The following is a 17,105-nucleotide window of genomic DNA, read 5'->3' as shown; positions in this document are numbered from 1 at the left end:
TTGAAAATTGCAGGGTATTTTCTTAACTAGTTGAATTGTCCCTGATGCAGTTTGTCTGCTGCCTCTAGGTTTGGTGGGTTTGGCTTTTTTCACTGCTCAGTTCTGGGAGGAATCTGGTTCAATGTGTTAAAATACCAATACTCATTCTTCTCTGCAGGCTGAGACTGAAGTTCCCTCAGTATTTTGTGGACACAGAAGAGAGGAGGGAATGAGTTTCCTGGTCTGTGTCTTTGCTCACTGGCCAGAGGGGTGACAATGCCCCCAGGCCTCTCTTTGGCAGCATTACTCTACATGAGCTGGTACTTTCCCCTGATTCTGTTATCCTGAATATGTGGACATTCCAAAGAAGGGATAATGTGGCTCTGTGATCTTCTGCAGCTAATCTTTGCTAGAAAAACTTCAGTGATCAATGCTCACCTCTTTGAAAATGTTGGTTTTGGCTACATCTTACTGTCTCAAAAGCAAATGAGGAGGAGAACAAAAACCAAAGGGCATTTAAAAAAGCCAAGGGGCTTTGGAGTGTGCTGGGAATAAGGTCACAGGATTGGTGTCAAGTGAAATGCTGCCCTTCCCAGCACTGAGATCAAAGTCGCAGTGTTCATGCTGATCATTCCTGCATTCCATATTGCATTCTGCTGAACCAATTTACCCTGCATGGGAGAGCTCCTAACTAGGTCAGCAGCCTGAGCCTCCGTCGGGGGAGCTCGTGTGTCTGTTTTAGATAACCTCCTTTCCTGCCCAAGAGGGACGAGCTAATTGCCTGCCGTGTGCAGCACCGGAAAGGGAAGTGCTTTTCCACAATCGATGCTCAGAAAATATCCTACGTTCTGCCCCCAAGGAATGTCTAAATAGAGGATCTCAATAGAAGAATTGGTGGTTTAGTCATCAACTGCAGGTCCTCAGGGCAAGGCTATGCACTTCTAATCCAAGTTGTCGTTCAGCTCTCCGTATCCAGGGAGGCAACTATGAATTATTGTTCCAAAACAATCAGCTGTGAGAGTCAACAGATACCGGCTTTGTTATGAGTGGAATTCACCCGAGCATTATAACCTTGACCTGCAGCATGTGACAGGACCAGGAATAAAACCAGTCTCCTCCTGGGCCCTGTGCACAGCCATGCTCTCCCCCATGGTGACACAGCTCTGCCAGGTGACACCGTAAATGCTTCACCCCCACTTCCACTGCTGCTGGCCAGGCCAGCCCAGAGCTTGCCCTGGTGAGCCAGCTGGGTATTTAACATCAGAGACCACTCTGCCTGTCTCCTGTGCCCTGCAAGCCATTCCATGTCCTCTCCCTGCTGCCCGCTGGGAAAATTCCACAGCCACAGAGCAGGTCCATCAGGGCAGCCTCCAGCAGCTCCCTGCTCAATTTGGATGGAGTAGGTTGGGTTCTTCATACAGAGCTCTGGCTGCAGCTAAGAGGTGATGCTCATCCTGCCACAACAAGGGCTCCATATCAGGGACTCATTTTCCTTTCTTCAGGGTCTCAGCCTCCTTTGTTCCCCTGTTCTATCCTTGCAGAACAAGCTCCTGGGAGCTGCTGGTACTTGTCAGGAACAATGGGAAATTATGCCTTCAGAACCCAAATGAAAATTTGAAGTTTACCAACAAGACAAAGAACAAAATTGTGGTTTTCTGATTTTATTGTTTGTGAGTCCTTGCAGTCAGGACTGATGTATTTTAAACTCACCTGTGGGTGTGGCAGAAATGAATGTACAGGTCTGAACTCAGGTACATTAATTATGCAATTAAAATACAAACTTACTGCTTCTGCTTTTTGCTTTGGTGAAGGTCTTGTGAGATGTCAGAGCATGTTCATTGAGAGCTTTTGCTTCTTAAATGAAGGGAAGGGTGGCCTCTTATTAAAAGGAGCCATTTTTTATGTATCACCTGAATTGAAATAATTTCAGTAAAATAGTCTTGGGAGCTCCTTTGATTGTTCAGCCTCCACTTTTTTGGCAGCACTTCTCTCTGAGCACAGGACTAAATCCAGTCACATCTTGGCCAGACCACTCTTTTTAAAAGGTCTACAGAGCATTAGGATACATTGCAAGTCCAATGATTGCCTAAGACTTAGCTTTATAAGGGCCCTTAGGGAGCTGTCAGGCTGTTGCAGATGTAGTGGTTTAAATTAACCTGCTTTATTTGTGAAATACAGATATTTGTGGGCAGGCCAGCAGCCAGCACATCACTGCTGACTGACAGCTCCCGGGGTCAGGCTAAGCTCTGTGTAACTGGGGGCACTTAGGGAGTGGATGGTGTGGGAAAGTCTTCCAGCAGAAGAGGTTTCAAGGTGGAGCCAACCCTGGAGGCTCCAGGGAAAAGTATCTGACTTCCAGGGCTCTTATACAAGCCATGAAGGTGGAAGAAAGTTCCTGACTAGAGAGCAGCTGAGTGGTGAGGAAGAAAAAAGAGCACAAAATCTTGTTGCTATTGTGGGATGGCTCATCTGCCAGACCCTGGAAAGCTGCATGGATCCTCTGTCCAGGAAGAGTTTCCTTTGAGATTCCTAGGGACAAGCCCTTAGGGCCAGGACAAAACCTGGGTTGTTTGATGTGCAGCTCTGAGAGATTCTGAGAGATTCTGCTCTGCATGAGAAGGAAAACACCTCACAGGTGCTCTGCCTTGTATGAATGTGCCCTTCTGCTCCATATGGACACTACATTACACAGCTTGGCTTAGGAAGAAGGACCTATGAGTATATCGATTTACAGGAGCAGAGCAGGCAACCCTCATGAACTTTTTGCAAAGGAAGCAGAATGGGTTTTGTTTTCCAGGCCAATTTTTTCTGGTTGCATTCATTTCTTGGAAGCACTGTCAACAGTTCTGCTTTGTTTTACGTCTACGCCGCAGCAAGCTGGAAGGAAGGGAAAGGATTCCTGAGCCAGGCAGTAACCAGGGCCCTGCTCCACTACCAGCATCACTGCCAGCCGGGAAAACTGCTCAGGAAGGTGAGGGCTGTTTGCTGAAGATATTTACCCCACGGGTGAACTTCCTATCTCGGTCTCACTGCAAGTGAAGGGGCTGGGAAATCAGGGCAGGAGGCAGTTTTAGGGGCCAGGCCGGAGCTGGAGCTCTGCCCAGCTCTCTCGGGGGTAGAGCCGGGCTGGCACAGCGCTGGAGCAGGGCCAGCTCACAGGAGCTCTGCTGGGCCACAGCTGCTAATGCAAACTGGGAATGAAGCTCTCCAGGGGCTGTGGGCGTGGAAAGTTACTGCTGATGACGAAGGGCAGATTTGGGGATTTTGTATTGGGTAAGTTTCCAAATTTGAGTTGTGCTCTTGTAACCCACTGAACCTTTTGCCAGAGAGGCAAACTTTAACCAGAGGACAAGCAAAGGGCAGGGTGGAATCATTCCGATAATGGCAAATAAATAGAAAATCAGCAGAGCTGAGGGTTTTTTTGAGACCACAGGCAGTTTTAGGCCTAAAACATTCATTCTTTTTGAGAGCCAGCCCAGTGGAGCAAACCTCATTTGCAACTTGGCATTAATACCCGAGTTATCCAGCATTACCGTAACTCAGAGTCAGCAGAGGTCTCTGAGGCAAAGAGAGCTTTCAAAGCTAATAAACCAACCAACAGATCTTTCTGCTGAAAAAGCCAGGGAATTTGTATGCCAGAAAAAAAGAAAAAAAAAAAATCTTTGGTATTTTCCTGGAGTAATAAATGGACTTTTCATTTTAAACATTAAGGCCCAGCAAAACCAAGCAAATGACAAAGTGGAGGGATGCTGAGTGCAGATGCCCCAGTGGCTGCAGTGCCCTGAAAACACCCTGGTCTATGCCAGGTTCATCCCATCCCTCACCCAGGCATCCTGCTTGGGGACCAGCGGAGACACAGGGCCCACCAGGCCGTGTCCAGCTGGGGGGAACATGGGAATGTGTGATAGACATTGTGACACAGAGAGGGATGAGATCTTTGTCTTCCCCAGCTGCAATGGTGGCTGCAAAAAAGATGGAAGAGTCAAGTTGCACAGGGTTAACGTAGCAGTGTTGTTTCTAAGCAAACCTGAATTGGTGGAAGGTTTCTGCCATGTGAATCCCTCATGCTGTGCAGCTGAGTTTTCTTTTGCTTTTTTTCTTTTTTTTTTTCCCCTAATCTGGTTGCTGGGATGCCAGGGGTGGATTTGCTGTTTTATCAAACCACAGCCTGGGAAAAGCAGCGGCGCTGGCAGATGCTGACATGTGGTGGCTCGGGGCTGGAGGGATTTCACAGCTGATGCTGCTGGGCAGCTCTGAGGGTGGGACATGCTGTGGGCTCACTGCCACGAGGGGAGAGTGACAGCCCTGCCTGGAGCCCTCACCAGGGCACGGGTGGGTGCCTGCCTGGGACTGGGGGCACTGCAGATGGGAGAGCTTTGGCAGAGTCTGACTCTGCAAGTAGAAAATCCAAGGAGAGGGAAACTGGATATGCAGGGTATCGACTGCTCAGCAGTTTTCCTGCAGCTCCTTGGGAAGGACGGTGTCAGCACAGCCAGGAAGGCAGAGCCAGTCCCAGGTGCTGTGATGGGAGCAGGATTCCAAGCTCAGATGTTGCAATTGAAGTTTTCCCTGAGCCCTTTCCAGCACCTGTTTGCCAAACTCCCTTTGAAGTTGCTGAAGCAGCTTTCCTGTAAATGCTGCTCTTGTCACAGAACCTCTGCTCAGGAAATTAGGATGATAATAAACAATAAGACACATGAGCAGAGAGAGGGAAGGGTGGCATTTCACGTGAATGGAGTACAGGTGATGGACACTGCCTGAAGTACCCTACCTGCAGAAACATTCTTCATGCCCCATATTGCACCTCCATGAAGCTTGAGCAAGAGATTTCTCATCAGGGTGAATGACTGGCATTGTTTTTGCTGGCTGGAGTATAACTAGGATGGCTTGGGGCAGCATGTTAAAGCATGCAGGGTGCGACATCTGCAATATATTAACCTGATCAAATGTGTAATTGTAAGGTTTTCTCCTCTGAAAAGAAAATCTTTAAAAACTTTCTGTTTTACATGGAGGAGAAAGTAAGACCTTTGGAAAAGTTTCACTAAAAACAGGGGCAGAAAACAGCATTCGATCAGGGACTTACAGCAGAGGCTCAGACTTTGCAGTGAACACTGTAACCTTTGGCATTTTATGGTGGATTTCTGGACCCCTTTTGGGCTAGTTCTCCCTCCCAAGGCTGGGAAAAAATTCGGAATTTTGTTAACCCAGAACTGATTTCTTCCTCTGCATAGTTCTAAGTTTGGTGAAGTGATGTTTATAGAAAACAAAAGAGGTTCCCAGGTTGTGTTGTGGGGCTCTGCAGCAACCACTTGTACTGATTTAAAGTGAGGATGACTGTCATCCTGAGGTTGATGAATGAGGTTCTCACTCATTAAAACATTCATGAAAACATAAATATTTATATGAATATTTTTCAGGGAGTTGGAGAAGCAAGAGTCTGAGAAAAAGATCGAGTTATATAAACAAATATAATCTGTCTGATGTAACACTCCAAATACCTCATCCACTGAGTAATCTGGATGTGACATAACAGGGGAGCTGGATGAGAGCAGACTAAGTGAATTGTTCTCATCCTGAAACAAAGGAAAAGAAATCAAAGGGAGGTAGAATTTCCCATTCCCAGGCTTCCCTGTGACCTTCCTTGTGCTCTGTTAAGCCCATTTCCACCAAAAATTTCCTCTTCCTTTAAACAATGTAGTGGATACCCCTCTGTCCCACTGGGAGAAGGCTCATTGCAGAGGAATTGATGCAGCTCTGCTGGAGCAGATCCCTATTTGCAAGTGGAGCATGTGACGCTTTCCCAGTGTTAGGTCAGGAAAACTGCAGGAATTTAAAAGCAATCCCACAGCTAAAACAACAAAGTCTGGCTCTGGTCAAACACCATCACAGATGAGCCACTTTTGCCCCTTCCCTCATGTGTGTGGCTCCAGTAGCCTTTGCATGCTGCATGAGAAGGGAAGCAGAAATGCATGGGATAAAAGTGTTTATTCTGTCAGGGGCTGAATGACTGATCCCCACACTCTCAGCGAGGCTGGAAGGTCCCAGTGGCCCCTGATTGGTGAAAGAACTAATACTAAGCATTTTTAATACAAAAACATAATTTTCATATTCCTCTGATTCCCTAACACTCAGATTTGTCAGGATGATCTTTTACTAAATATCTCCTAGTTTGAAGCTTATATTACGTAGGGAAGGCTCAGTCCATTTGTATCATGACTTGAAACTCATTTGGATGTGTTGGGGCCTTTTTTTTCTTTTCTGACAGCTCTTACAATAACAAATAACAATATTCTCAATAAACAGTCCATCCTAAGAAACCTGACTCACAGCCAAGATTGATTTAGGAATCCTTGCAGGGCCCACAGGCAGGTGCCCCAACCAGGATTCAGTGTGTCCTGGGATGGGCAGTGCCTGGTTCAGCAAACAGGGTTGTCCAGAACAGGGAACTGAAGGAAAATCTTTAACAGGGCAGTAAAGATATAAGAGGCCAAAAGATGACAAGCCTGAAGAAAATGAACTATTTGAGGAGACCTCTTTGGGTTTAGGCTGGAGCATCTGAGCAGCCCTGCAGGTGCTGAAGGCTCTTTGGAGGCTGCTTCCATGTCCAGCTCTGCTGCTGCTGAGGCAGAAACCAGCTGGACTGGACTGCATTTTTCTTGCTCTCCTTTGGATGAGAACTGCAGCACATGGTGGGGCAGAGGAGTGATATTATTACAGGGAGCTGGGAGATTATGTTGCTTTTAGTTAAAGGTGGACATTTTCTAGGGATGTTTACCTGCCCTTCACCAATGCCAAATGGCCCTTGGATGGAGCTGACCCCTGCTGTGTTGTTATCTGGGAAGGGCAGATATTTTGGGAAATACCTGCTGGAAGGACAGTGCTTCACTGATGTGTAAAGGTGGTGGGTTCAAAGAGGCCTTTGTGGAAGGCACAGGTGCCTTTATCTTCTCTCTGTTTCCAGCCACTGCAAACCTGAGTCACAGCAAGCAGCCCTCAGTGCAGGGCAAGGGGAGCATCCTTGTGCTGGGTTAGGAAGCACAGGATGGTGTTTATGGCAGCCTGCTTGCCCAGGGTGGGACTGCTGAGCCCCAGCCCTTGGCCAGCTCACCTCCTCACCTGACAGCAAAGGCGAGGTGATGCCCTGGTGCGAGCTGGTGCTTGTATTTCAGTGAGAATTAAAGGCAATCACTGTTTATTTGTGTAGGGAACAGCCCCAAATCCAGCCTCCTGCAGTACCTAATCCACTGCCAGAGCTGGGCTCTGCCCATTCTCCTGAGCATTCTGTAGCTGATGCTGGGCAAGGCTGTCACTCAAACATGGGATATTGTGAGGGCTGTTTATGATGTGGCCATGTGAACCAGCACAAGGCTGGGGGCATGGACAGCTCACAGTTCAGGAGGAGGATGGACACATGATGGCATCACATTGTCAAAAACCCATCCCCAAAAGTCTTTGAGAAAACCTCTCCTGGCAGGCGCACTCAGAAACATATGGGACTATTCTGTTAGCCAAAGCTTTGGTATTTTGCCTTAAAAATGGAGCATCCAGTGCCTTTTTGCAGCCTGCCAGGGGAGATGAGCATTGGTGTCTGTTTTGTGGGGTGTAGGAGGCAGCTCTGCTGCCAGGATGTCGTGATTGCCAGCGCAGATCTTGCAGCAGAACAGCATATGTCCTACAATAGGACTGAGGAAGGGGATGGGTCAATAACCCCTATATATAAACATATAGCCATTTTACAAAACTACAGAATCACCCCTAAGTCCTTGAATGGCTTGGATTGAAAGGGATCTTAAAGATCATCTAGTACCAAAGCCCATCCTTGGGCAGGAGTACCTTCCATTGGACTGGTTTACTCAAAGTCCCATCAGAGCTGGCCTTAAACACTTCCACAGATGAGATATCCCCAGGTACTCTGGACAGCCTGTTCCAGGGCCTCACCACCCTCACTGGGGAGAGTTTCTTTCTAGTGTCCAATCTAACCCTTTCCTCTGTCAGTTTGAAGCCATTCCCCCTTATCTTGTCACTCCAGGCCCTTGTCCAAAGTCCTTCTCCAACTCTCTTATCTTAGACCCTCTTTAGGAACTGGAAGGGGCTCTAAGGTCTCCCTGGAGCCTTCCCTTCCCCAGGCTGTACAACCCCAGCTCTCTCAGTCTGTCTCCATGGCAGAGGTGCTCCAGCCTCTGATCAATGTTTTCCCCTCTGGACTGGCTCCAGCAGCTCCACATCCTTCCTAAGGACTGGGGGCCCCAGCTGGAAGGATTTTGCAACCAAATGTCTCCAGCACTATTGATAATTTATCTCCCCAACCCCTGAACTTCCTAGCAACGAGATTAGTCCCAGCAGTACACAGGGAGTGCACTGTTGGCCAGCCCAGCTGGCCTCTCTCAGGGGCCACACAGTTGCCTGGGTGCTTTTCACCAGTCTTTGTGGCCTCTCCCAGTCCCACTCTACCTCTCCACAGGTCACCAGTCCTCCAGCCTGCAGGTTCTTTGGGAACATGCCTGTTCCTCTCAGGAGTGGTTGTTGGGAGGCTTTTCTCTGTTGCAGTCAAATTCTTTATGTCCTTGATGTTTACAAAGGGCCATTAAGGTGTGCCCTGGAATGCTGTAAAACAAACAGCTCTGGGGTTTTTTCCCCACATGTTTGGTGGGGAATGCTCCACAGCCATAAAGGATGTCTATCAGGATAGGAGCACTGAACTGGTAGTCTGTCTGCTGGAGTGGTTTTCAAATATAGAATGGGCTCCTGCAATCGTTTGCCATAATCCTGGAGGCAAAAGTGAAGCAGTAAATATGCTGTGACTCCAGAGTGTGCACCTGGCAGAGAAACCTTCAGAAACATTACTGGAAGGTGACATATTTATGCTGGATACAACAGGTGAGGTGCCTGGTGGGAATCCCTCTAAAATTGCTCAGAAAAAAAGAACCAAATGAGGAGCCAAAACAACCCACGGACTCAACCTGTAAGCATTGTTTTCTCTACCACAAAGAAAACCAGAGAGAGAGTCAGATAGTTCATCTCATTGCAGCTGAAGTTTCTCTATTTCTGAAGTCCTGGAAACAAGCTGCTACTTAACAGAACCACTCTTCACAGATCTGAAGAGACCCCTGGAGAAAGCTGCTGGCAGATTCTCAGCAGGAATTCTGGTGTCCTGGTGCCAGGTGTCCTGCCCAGCGCTCACTGCCTGGGCTCTGTCAGGAGAAATGGGCTTCCACCACCTGAGAGCTGCTGCTGAGGAATCCCATGAAGAAATCCCTCCTTTGAAAATGAGCTTTCTGCAATGAACTCAGACAATCTGGGTGACCTAGGAGTCCTTTGCATTTATAAGTTTAGCATGGTTTCATTTAATAGCTCTATTTCTGACATTTTCATGGGGAAAAGATATAAATAATTGGTTTCATATTTCTGCTAAATGTCTCCTACAGCATAATCTACAAAAATATATGATACATCAGATACACACTATTTGGTAAAAACCTGATAGCTCTTAATCACTTAAATTTGAGATTTACTTTGGGTCTTTTTTTTTTTCCTGTGGTCTTCCAGAAGTTGCAAAGTTGAAGCTACCTGGAGTTTAATTGCCAGACTACCTGGAGTTTAATTGTGTCTTGCCATCTGAAATCACTAAGTAGCAGACAGAGGGAGGGTAAACCCCTCCAGGTATCTCTCACTTGTGCCTTAGGAGGGTTTTCTCTGCAAATCTGTGCCTGGGAGCCCTGAGAATCCGCTGTTCTCTGCTGGGCTGAGGCTTGGCACATTGGCCTGGCAGCAGGGGCAGCCAGCCCAGGCTTTGCCAGCCATGCTCAGGGCATTTGCACAGAATTGATGTGCAGATCCATCAGGATAACTTGGACTTGGTGTTAGGTAATTATCTGGCCAAGGACTGCACTGATATCTTTTCAGGGAAGGGATTTAGCTGTCGTGTGAATCTCAGAACACTGATCTGGGCTCGCACAGGGTGGTAAAGCTGCCAGGACAGGTTTTGGTGGGAAAATGTCAGGCTTCTGAAGGTGTGTTTAAACCCCAGCTAAAAGGATAAAACCTGTGTGTGTGATTCAAGATAAAGCTGGGAGTGGGAAGGTCAGAGCTGGGATCTTACACTTTGGTAAAAAGATGGCAGGTGGGGTGGGGAGGACCAGTGGGTTCTCAGAGATGCTGGGATGTCACACGGAGGCCTTGTGCAAGCAGGGCAAGATGAGATGGCGTAGCAAGCTAGTTAAAAACATGATTTTCAGTGGGGCTGAAGTTATTAATAAACTTACACCAATTTTGTGAATAGCTATGGATTTGTAAACTTCCAAAGAGACAAGGGAAGATAACTAAAAAAAAAAAAAAAGGGTGATGTATTAAGATCTCTGTAAAGCAATGTTTAAAGAACATTATGCTGCAACATTATGCCTGGTTGGAAACAGGCTCACAGCCCTCCCTGAGGTGACCCTGTGTCTGTCCCACAGCAGCACAGCTCCCTCTCCTGACTGCAGAGCTCAGCATCCCCAAGATGAGGTGTTATTGTGCTTGCTGGGAGACAGGTTCATTTCTGCAGTGTAAATGTCCTTTAAAGCATGAAAGGATCCATCCCTGCCTGTGGGGATGGACTAGATTCAGACATCTTAAATCTGTAATTATTGCAGGTTCTCTGTTGAAGTGCAAGGCCCAGTGGGACCTTCCCTATCTCCAGCTGTCTTCTCCAATTCTATTTAAAGAAAATGTCTGTTTTCCAGAGTGAGGGCTGCTGCCTAAGGAGGGGACAGTGGGTAGGAGCATCTGCTGGCAGCAGCTCGGTGTGATGAGTTCCTGACCCTGGCCACAGCAGGTGGCTGGGCTCGGCTGGATGCCTGCCCTCCCTGCTGCCATCCCGTGTCCTGCAGGGACATCAGCACTGCAGGTACCACACCAACACATGCCCATCTGTCACTCTGCAATGCTCTGAGCTTTGGCCTCCCTGAGATTGTTTTGACATCTTGATTGTCCACCTTCCTCAGCTGCCAACAGCTCAGATTATCCTCAGATATTTGGTATTTCTGCTTGTACAAGGGCTTGACAAGCCCAGTCTGTGTTGCCCAAGCAGCTTTAATTCCCCAGCTTGTCTCTGGATAGCTTTGGACAGGAGTATGCCCTTTGAAAACAAGACTGGTTTCTCACACTGCCAACTGTGTGGTCAGCTCCATCCCCAAGGGCAGCAGTCAGGTCGGGCACTGGATCTGTGCCAGGCTTGGAGAAGCTCACAGAACTGGCAGAGAACAGGAAGGTGGGCACTGTTAGCAGTGGAGACACAGCTGTCCCATCTCCTCAGCCGTGCTGTGTTCCCTGCACTGCCATGGGAGCCTGCTGAGGCACGGCTGGGAAAGCACCCGGAGCTGCCCAGGGTCAGAGCAGCTGTCCCAGGCATGGGCCATGAGCTGCTGGGCAGCTCCAGCTCAGAGACAAAGCCCCAGATGATGCAGACAGCTGAGACTCAGGTCAGAGCCCCACAGTGACCCTCCTGCTGGGATGCCGTTCTCCAGAGCACTGCTGGTACTGGACCCATGGGGACTTTTTATTGCTGTGAGGGGATAAACCAGTGGAAAACCACACTCTGCTGCAGCCCAGAGCCTCCCTGCAGCCTCAGCATCAGGCACTAGATGTCCTTGCATGCCATGCTGTGGATGTGCAGCCTCAGGTGTTGCACCAGGGTGACAGCCACTGGATGAAGGTGCCCCTTTTCCAGCTCTGGCTTTATGGACAGAAGGGAAGAAAGGAGAAAAGGCACTTGCTTCAACTGCTCCCCTGGGAATGCTGGATCAGGGGCTGCCTTGCTTTTGGACATCATTTTCCATGACATCCCAGCAAGCTCACATCCATAGGCATCCCAGCACCAGCAGCTCAAAGTCACTTCTTGGTGATCCCATTAAATTATTTCAAGACCAGCCCTTTGTTGTGGGAAATCAATATCTGCCTTGAGGGCCTGTTGATGTCTCAGTGAAACCCATTAAATTACATGAGTTTGATCCCAAAGTGGCAAACACAGCAGCATTTTAAAATAGCTCCACAGCCAGGAAACCCAATAACATGCTCATGAAGTGATTTTGTGTGTGTGTCTGTGTCCAGCAGCGACTCTCCCAAACTCTTGGTGAATAATTACGGGAGCAGTGTAAGATATAAATAATTTCCCCAGGTCTGTCACTTTGAGGACAGCAAATAAGGAGAAATAAAATGCTGGAGGAAAAATGGAAGTTCCTGTTGTTTGAGCAGTAAGGAGCAGCAGTGGGTGTGCTGCTGGACTGATGGTCTGCCCTGAAGGAGCAGCAGTGCCCTGCCAGAGCTTCAGTGAGTGTCTTTTGGAGAGCACCTGACATCTCTCCCCAGGAGTCTGGCCACCAGCAAGCCCCAGAGCCACGTGAAACTTCTGGTCCTGCGTGTCCCCGAGGCCACCACAGCCACCCAGCAGCTGCTGCAGCATTCCCAAGAGCATTTTCAATTCCAGGCCTTCCCACAGGCAGGTCAGGGGCCCTGCTCTCAGCTCCAGCTGGTGCTGGGTTGTGTAGAACAAGCCTGGCTTTTGGGTTTTATGCCAAAATCGCTCCTGTCCTGCGGTTTCAGCAGCACTTTGAGGACAGAGAGCAATGCCAAAGGAAGAGGAATCCTTCAGCAAGCTCTGTGCCCTTCTGAACAGCCTCCAGCTGTTCACAGCTTTAGCCACAGGCTAAACATGTTAAGAATAAGAAATGTTTGTATTTTACCTCTCTAAACTGTCCATCCCCTGAGGCAGCTCTTGGCCAGTGTCCTGCCCGTGCCCTGGCTGTCCCCTGTGCCTGTCCCTGTGCCTGTGCTGGGAACCCCAGAGGGAGTCCCGCTCTCATTGAAAGCTGCCAGATCTCACTTACTGAGCACTAATTAACTGTATTTATTGTCAGAAATAAACTGGGAAGATCTTCTTTCCTCCCACAAATGCAGTCAGAGATGATATCTGCCAAGCAAAGGATGAAATTAGTTTAGAAATTAATTACAAAGGGACCTATTATGCAATGGGAAAAGCGCCAGTCCCTCCCTCCCCACTCTTGTTATGGAGCTTGATAGCTCTGATCTCAACACATTCTCAGACACATTTTGACTATTAAGACAGTGCAAATTATCAGTTTTATGTTGCAATTGGGGAGGTCAGTTATGAAGAGGCAATATTTTATTTAGGGGCAATAACTTAAACTTTTTTTAATTGGCGGTCATGTTCACACACAGGGTTAGAGATCTGAAAGTCTGCAATTCTCCATTTCCATGTTTTTCACACTGTTATAGATGGTTTGAAATGAGGTGTACTGAGCACAAGAAACAAAAGGTAATTTCAAAAGGTAGTCAGAAGTGGATTAGCTTTTTCCAGGGTCCTTAATAGTTCTGATCTCAGCTGCATATTGAAGGGAAAAATATTTTGGTCTGCTTTACCTGAAGATCATTATGAGTAATCAACATGCAAGAAAAATGTTACTGTAGCTCTTCCCTACAAATCCACAATCACAAGGTCTATCGAGTCAGTGGCCTTTAACTTTAATCAAGGATGTGTTAGTTTGGGTGTTAAATGTTCATTTCCTCAATTACCAAATCAACAGAGCTAGGTAATGTCCCTTAATAGCCAACACCAAAACAAAACCAACCACCACCCTCTGAACTTATTTAGCAGCCATCAGCAGAAGGATTTGACCCACTGTTTGCCTGCACAAATTCTGCACCTCAGAATAACTAAAAGGCAATATTCAGCCCAGGCAGGAGCTGTGCTGCTCCTGAGAGGTTTGGAGAAGCCACACAGCTCCCAGACCCTCTCCAGGATGAGTCTGTGTATGTCTTGGAAGGTGAGTCTCTTATGAATGAGAGCTTTGGTTTTTATTTTACTTTCAAAAATTCATTTCAAATGGTGACAAATGCTCATATTTCTCTGGAGAACCATCTCAGAGCTTTGGGGAAGTCAGGGCCTCTGAGAGCTATGAGATCCTAATGCTGTCTAAGTTTTATTTAATGGTGAGGTTAGTCCCTATAACTCCTTTACCAGGTTTCCTGGTGAGGTTGGTCCCTATAATTCCCCTTTGCCAGGTTTCCTGGATACCTGTGCCTTTAGGATAATGACCATCAATAGCCAGAACTGTCAAGCTGTGCTGGTCTCTGTTTGCAGCATTTGGGTGCATTGGGTGTGCTGAATAATTCCCCAAGAAAGCTCAGTCTCTCTCACCTTGTGCTGGACCTGTCTGCTCCCCCCTTGGCTGCAGTGCTGGTCCTGGAGCAGGAGGGATGTTTGGATACAGGAGTACTTGAAAAGAGAGGTTTCTGTCTCCTTAGGGTAGCTGTGGCTGGAAGACACTCTGGAGGTGTTCACAGTGCAGGTCTACATCTTGTCTTAAACAAGAATTCAGCTCTTTGAGATCAACCTGACATAAAATGGTGCATTTGAAGTTTTTCTTATCCCTGATTGCAGGGTCTGGGTCAGAAACCTGTGATCCCAGGGACTGAGGTGGGCTCGACACTTCATTAGTGGTGGGCAAGTTGTGCCACCAAAGCATGAGCTCTGCTCCCTTCAGCTCACAGAGGGGAGGGGGTTTGCTGTGTTTTTAGGAGTTAACACACAGCACATGGACACTGGATCCCTGGATCCCCTTCAGTTCAGGCTAGTGAGTTACCATGGTGCTGTTGGCAGTGTGGCATTTTCAAGCTGGAATATACATTTTTTGATAGAGTCACCTGGTGATTACGTGCTGCATTATAATAAACAGAAGTTAAGAGAGGGACTAAAGTGTCATTTCTGCTTCCAAGCTGAGCAAGCAAGGTTGATTTGCCAAATTCCCATCTCTGTGACAGCAGAGCCGTTTCCTCATCCTGCCATTGAACTGTTGTATTAACCTCAATCCCTCAGTCACTAGAAAATATTAGTAAGTCATATGTGACATTTTGCACCAAGCAAGGCTGCAGGTCCTGCCTGCTGGAAGTTTTTAATTAAATAAAGCTGCCTGCTGTGTTCAGATGGATGGGTGGAGAAGGCAGAACTCAAAGGGGAGATGAAAGCCACTGCCTCTGCCACGCCGGGGTGTGGATAGGGCTTCTGCTCCTCTTGGACCTTTCCTTCAGAGAAGCCCTTGCGTTTTTCAGATGGCCTCTCATCTGAAATTACTGCACATGGCTTGTGCTCCTGCTCTAAGACTTTCTGGAAAATACTGGATGTAGCACCTGAATAAGCCCCATATGAAAGCTGGTAGAGCAAACACTGTCAGTGGTAGAAATAATCCTGTGCTTTGTGCTGAGTTCCAAATGCACTGGTAAAAAACATTGTGTGTTCAAGATCAGACTTGAAACTGGACTGGCAATACTCTTTTTTTTGAGCTCTCAGAGTTCTTGAACTTGGAGCTGGGAGTGAGAGAGAATAGGTCTGGTCTCTAACAGCCTTCAACAACCTTGCTGTCCAACTGATCCATCACTTACGATACTGTAGAGGTCTGGAGCAACGCGTGTGCCCAGCCAGCGCAGCAGTGGGGAGGCTCAGTGTTAAATGTCAGGGTGGAGAAGGTGAAGCAGCAGCTGCTGCCTTTCCCTGCAGCTCTCCCTTCCTCTGCTGGGCAGGGCTGGAGCTCTCTGCCTGCAGCACAGTGTGGGAAGCAAAACGCCAGCGGGTCAGTGGCCGTGCTGCACGCTGGGCTCTGCTGCCCCTGGGCACTTTGTGGCCTGACCACACTGAGCCCACCAGAACCTGTAATTAAGGCTTGCTGCTTTCCCAGGAATGCACTTTGCCTGCATTTATCTGTGCTTTTTAGTTGAATTCTCTCTCTTCTCTCCTGTTTATTCCTATGCCACTCAGCATTGGCATTATGGACAAAGCTTTCAGTGGCTGCTGGTGGTCCTGCTCTCTCCACCTTTAATGAAATGCAGCTCCACCTTTAATGGAGCTGCAGCTAAAGAGGCAAGGAAACACTGCTGTCTCCACTTGTCCATCACTAGTTTGGCTTTTGGTTTCTCCTTCTGGCCTGGTGGGTGGCTGCTGGCCAGGGTCAGTGCATGACCAGCAGTGCAGGGTGGTGGGAGAGGCTGGCAGAGCCCTGACACCCTGGCTGCAGTTGTGTTTATTTGCACAGGACAGGCAGTGTCCCATCTCCCTTGGCAGGAAGCAGAGAATGAATCTGGCACACAGAGCTCAGTGTGAGGTCTGTGCCTCTGCTCTCACCCTTGGTTGTGGTGTGACATGGGCTGACACCAGCATATGCCTTGAGAGTTCCTCGGTTTCCTCACCTGGCTCAGATAAGTAGTAACAGTCTTCCAACTTTTTGCTTAAAGAGAGACTTCAGCCTCAGAAGAACTAGGAAATAGCCCCGAGTAACACAGCCCAGTACAAATGGTCTCTAGAATTTTTTTTATATCCAGGTCTGTTTAGTAGGAAAAATGAGTATTTAAATGCCACAGAGCTGGTTTTGACATCAGTAAGTGTTCTTTTAGATCAAAGTACAGCAATAACTCCAGACTTCAAATCCAAGTAATGAATCTTCCTGGCAAATAGAAAGGAAAATTCAAAGAACTTTATTTCTAAATTTATTCAGTCAATAGTTTTAATAATTAATAGGGATTCAGGGGCAAGTTTTATTTTCTAGCAGCAAATTTGTTCTCTTCTGCCCTCACAAAGAGCTGCTAAAATCTGTGTTTGAGTGTAGAGAGGCTGTGGAGGGGAGAGAACACGGAATTTAGACATAAATTCCCTAAGAGGGTGGTTCTCGTTGGAGCCCGGGGGGCTGACCTACCCCCGCCCCAAAACTCCCCCCTTGCTCTTGGGGCAGCATCCCGCGGGCCCGCCCGCTGGCCCCGAGCGGCTGTGGGAGGAGGAGGAGAAGGAGGAGGAGAAGGAGGGGGAGTCCCGGCGGCGGGATGAGGCCGGGCTGAGCGATGTGCGAGCAGGCAGCGCGCTACTGCCGGGCCGGGGTGCAGAAGCTGCTGCGGAAGCCGGCGCCGGCGCTGCGCGGGCTGGACGGGCTGCTGCGCTGGGCGGCGGGCAGGATGGGCGACAAGGGCCTCGCCGACAGGGAGCTGCTCGCCCCGGGCGCCGCCGCCCAGAGGAAGGGCACCTCCGTCATCCTCGATGTGAGTGCTCCCTGCATCCCGCATCCCGGCTCCTGCCTCCCGCGCCGCCC

At 48.4% G+C, this 17,105-nt stretch overlaps 1 protein-coding gene across 5 annotated transcripts in view; it reads left to right on the top strand.

Annotated features, from left to right (window-relative positions):
- The first annotated feature begins 2,646 nt into the window (after positions 1 to 2,646).
- The window catches only part of NECAB2 (N-terminal EF-hand calcium binding protein 2), an 85,463-nt gene continuing 71,004 nt past the window's right edge, over positions 2,647 to 17,105 (top strand). Inside the window, exon 1 of one of the 5 annotated variants that reach the window (XM_015639958.2) lies at positions 2,647 to 2,950. In XM_015639958.2, coding sequence (XP_015495444.1) covers positions 2,759 to 2,950 — 192 coding nt within the window. In that variant the 5' untranslated portion in view covers positions 2,647 to 2,758. Of the gene's footprint in view, positions 2,951 to 2,996; positions 3,253 to 16,816; positions 17,056 to 17,105 lie in introns of those variants that run through there. The other 4 variants (XM_033517251.1, XM_033517252.1, XM_015639957.3 and 1 more) reach the window with 4 other exon arrangements.

The sequence above is a fragment of the Parus major genome, chromosome 11 (genome assembly GCF_001522545.3).
Source record: "Parus major isolate Abel chromosome 11, Parus_major1.1, whole genome shotgun sequence".
NCBI lineage: Eukaryota > Metazoa > Chordata > Aves > Passeriformes > Paridae > Parus > Parus major.
Note: the sequence above shows the minus strand (reverse complement) of the source record. Positions and strands in the feature narration are given on the sequence as shown.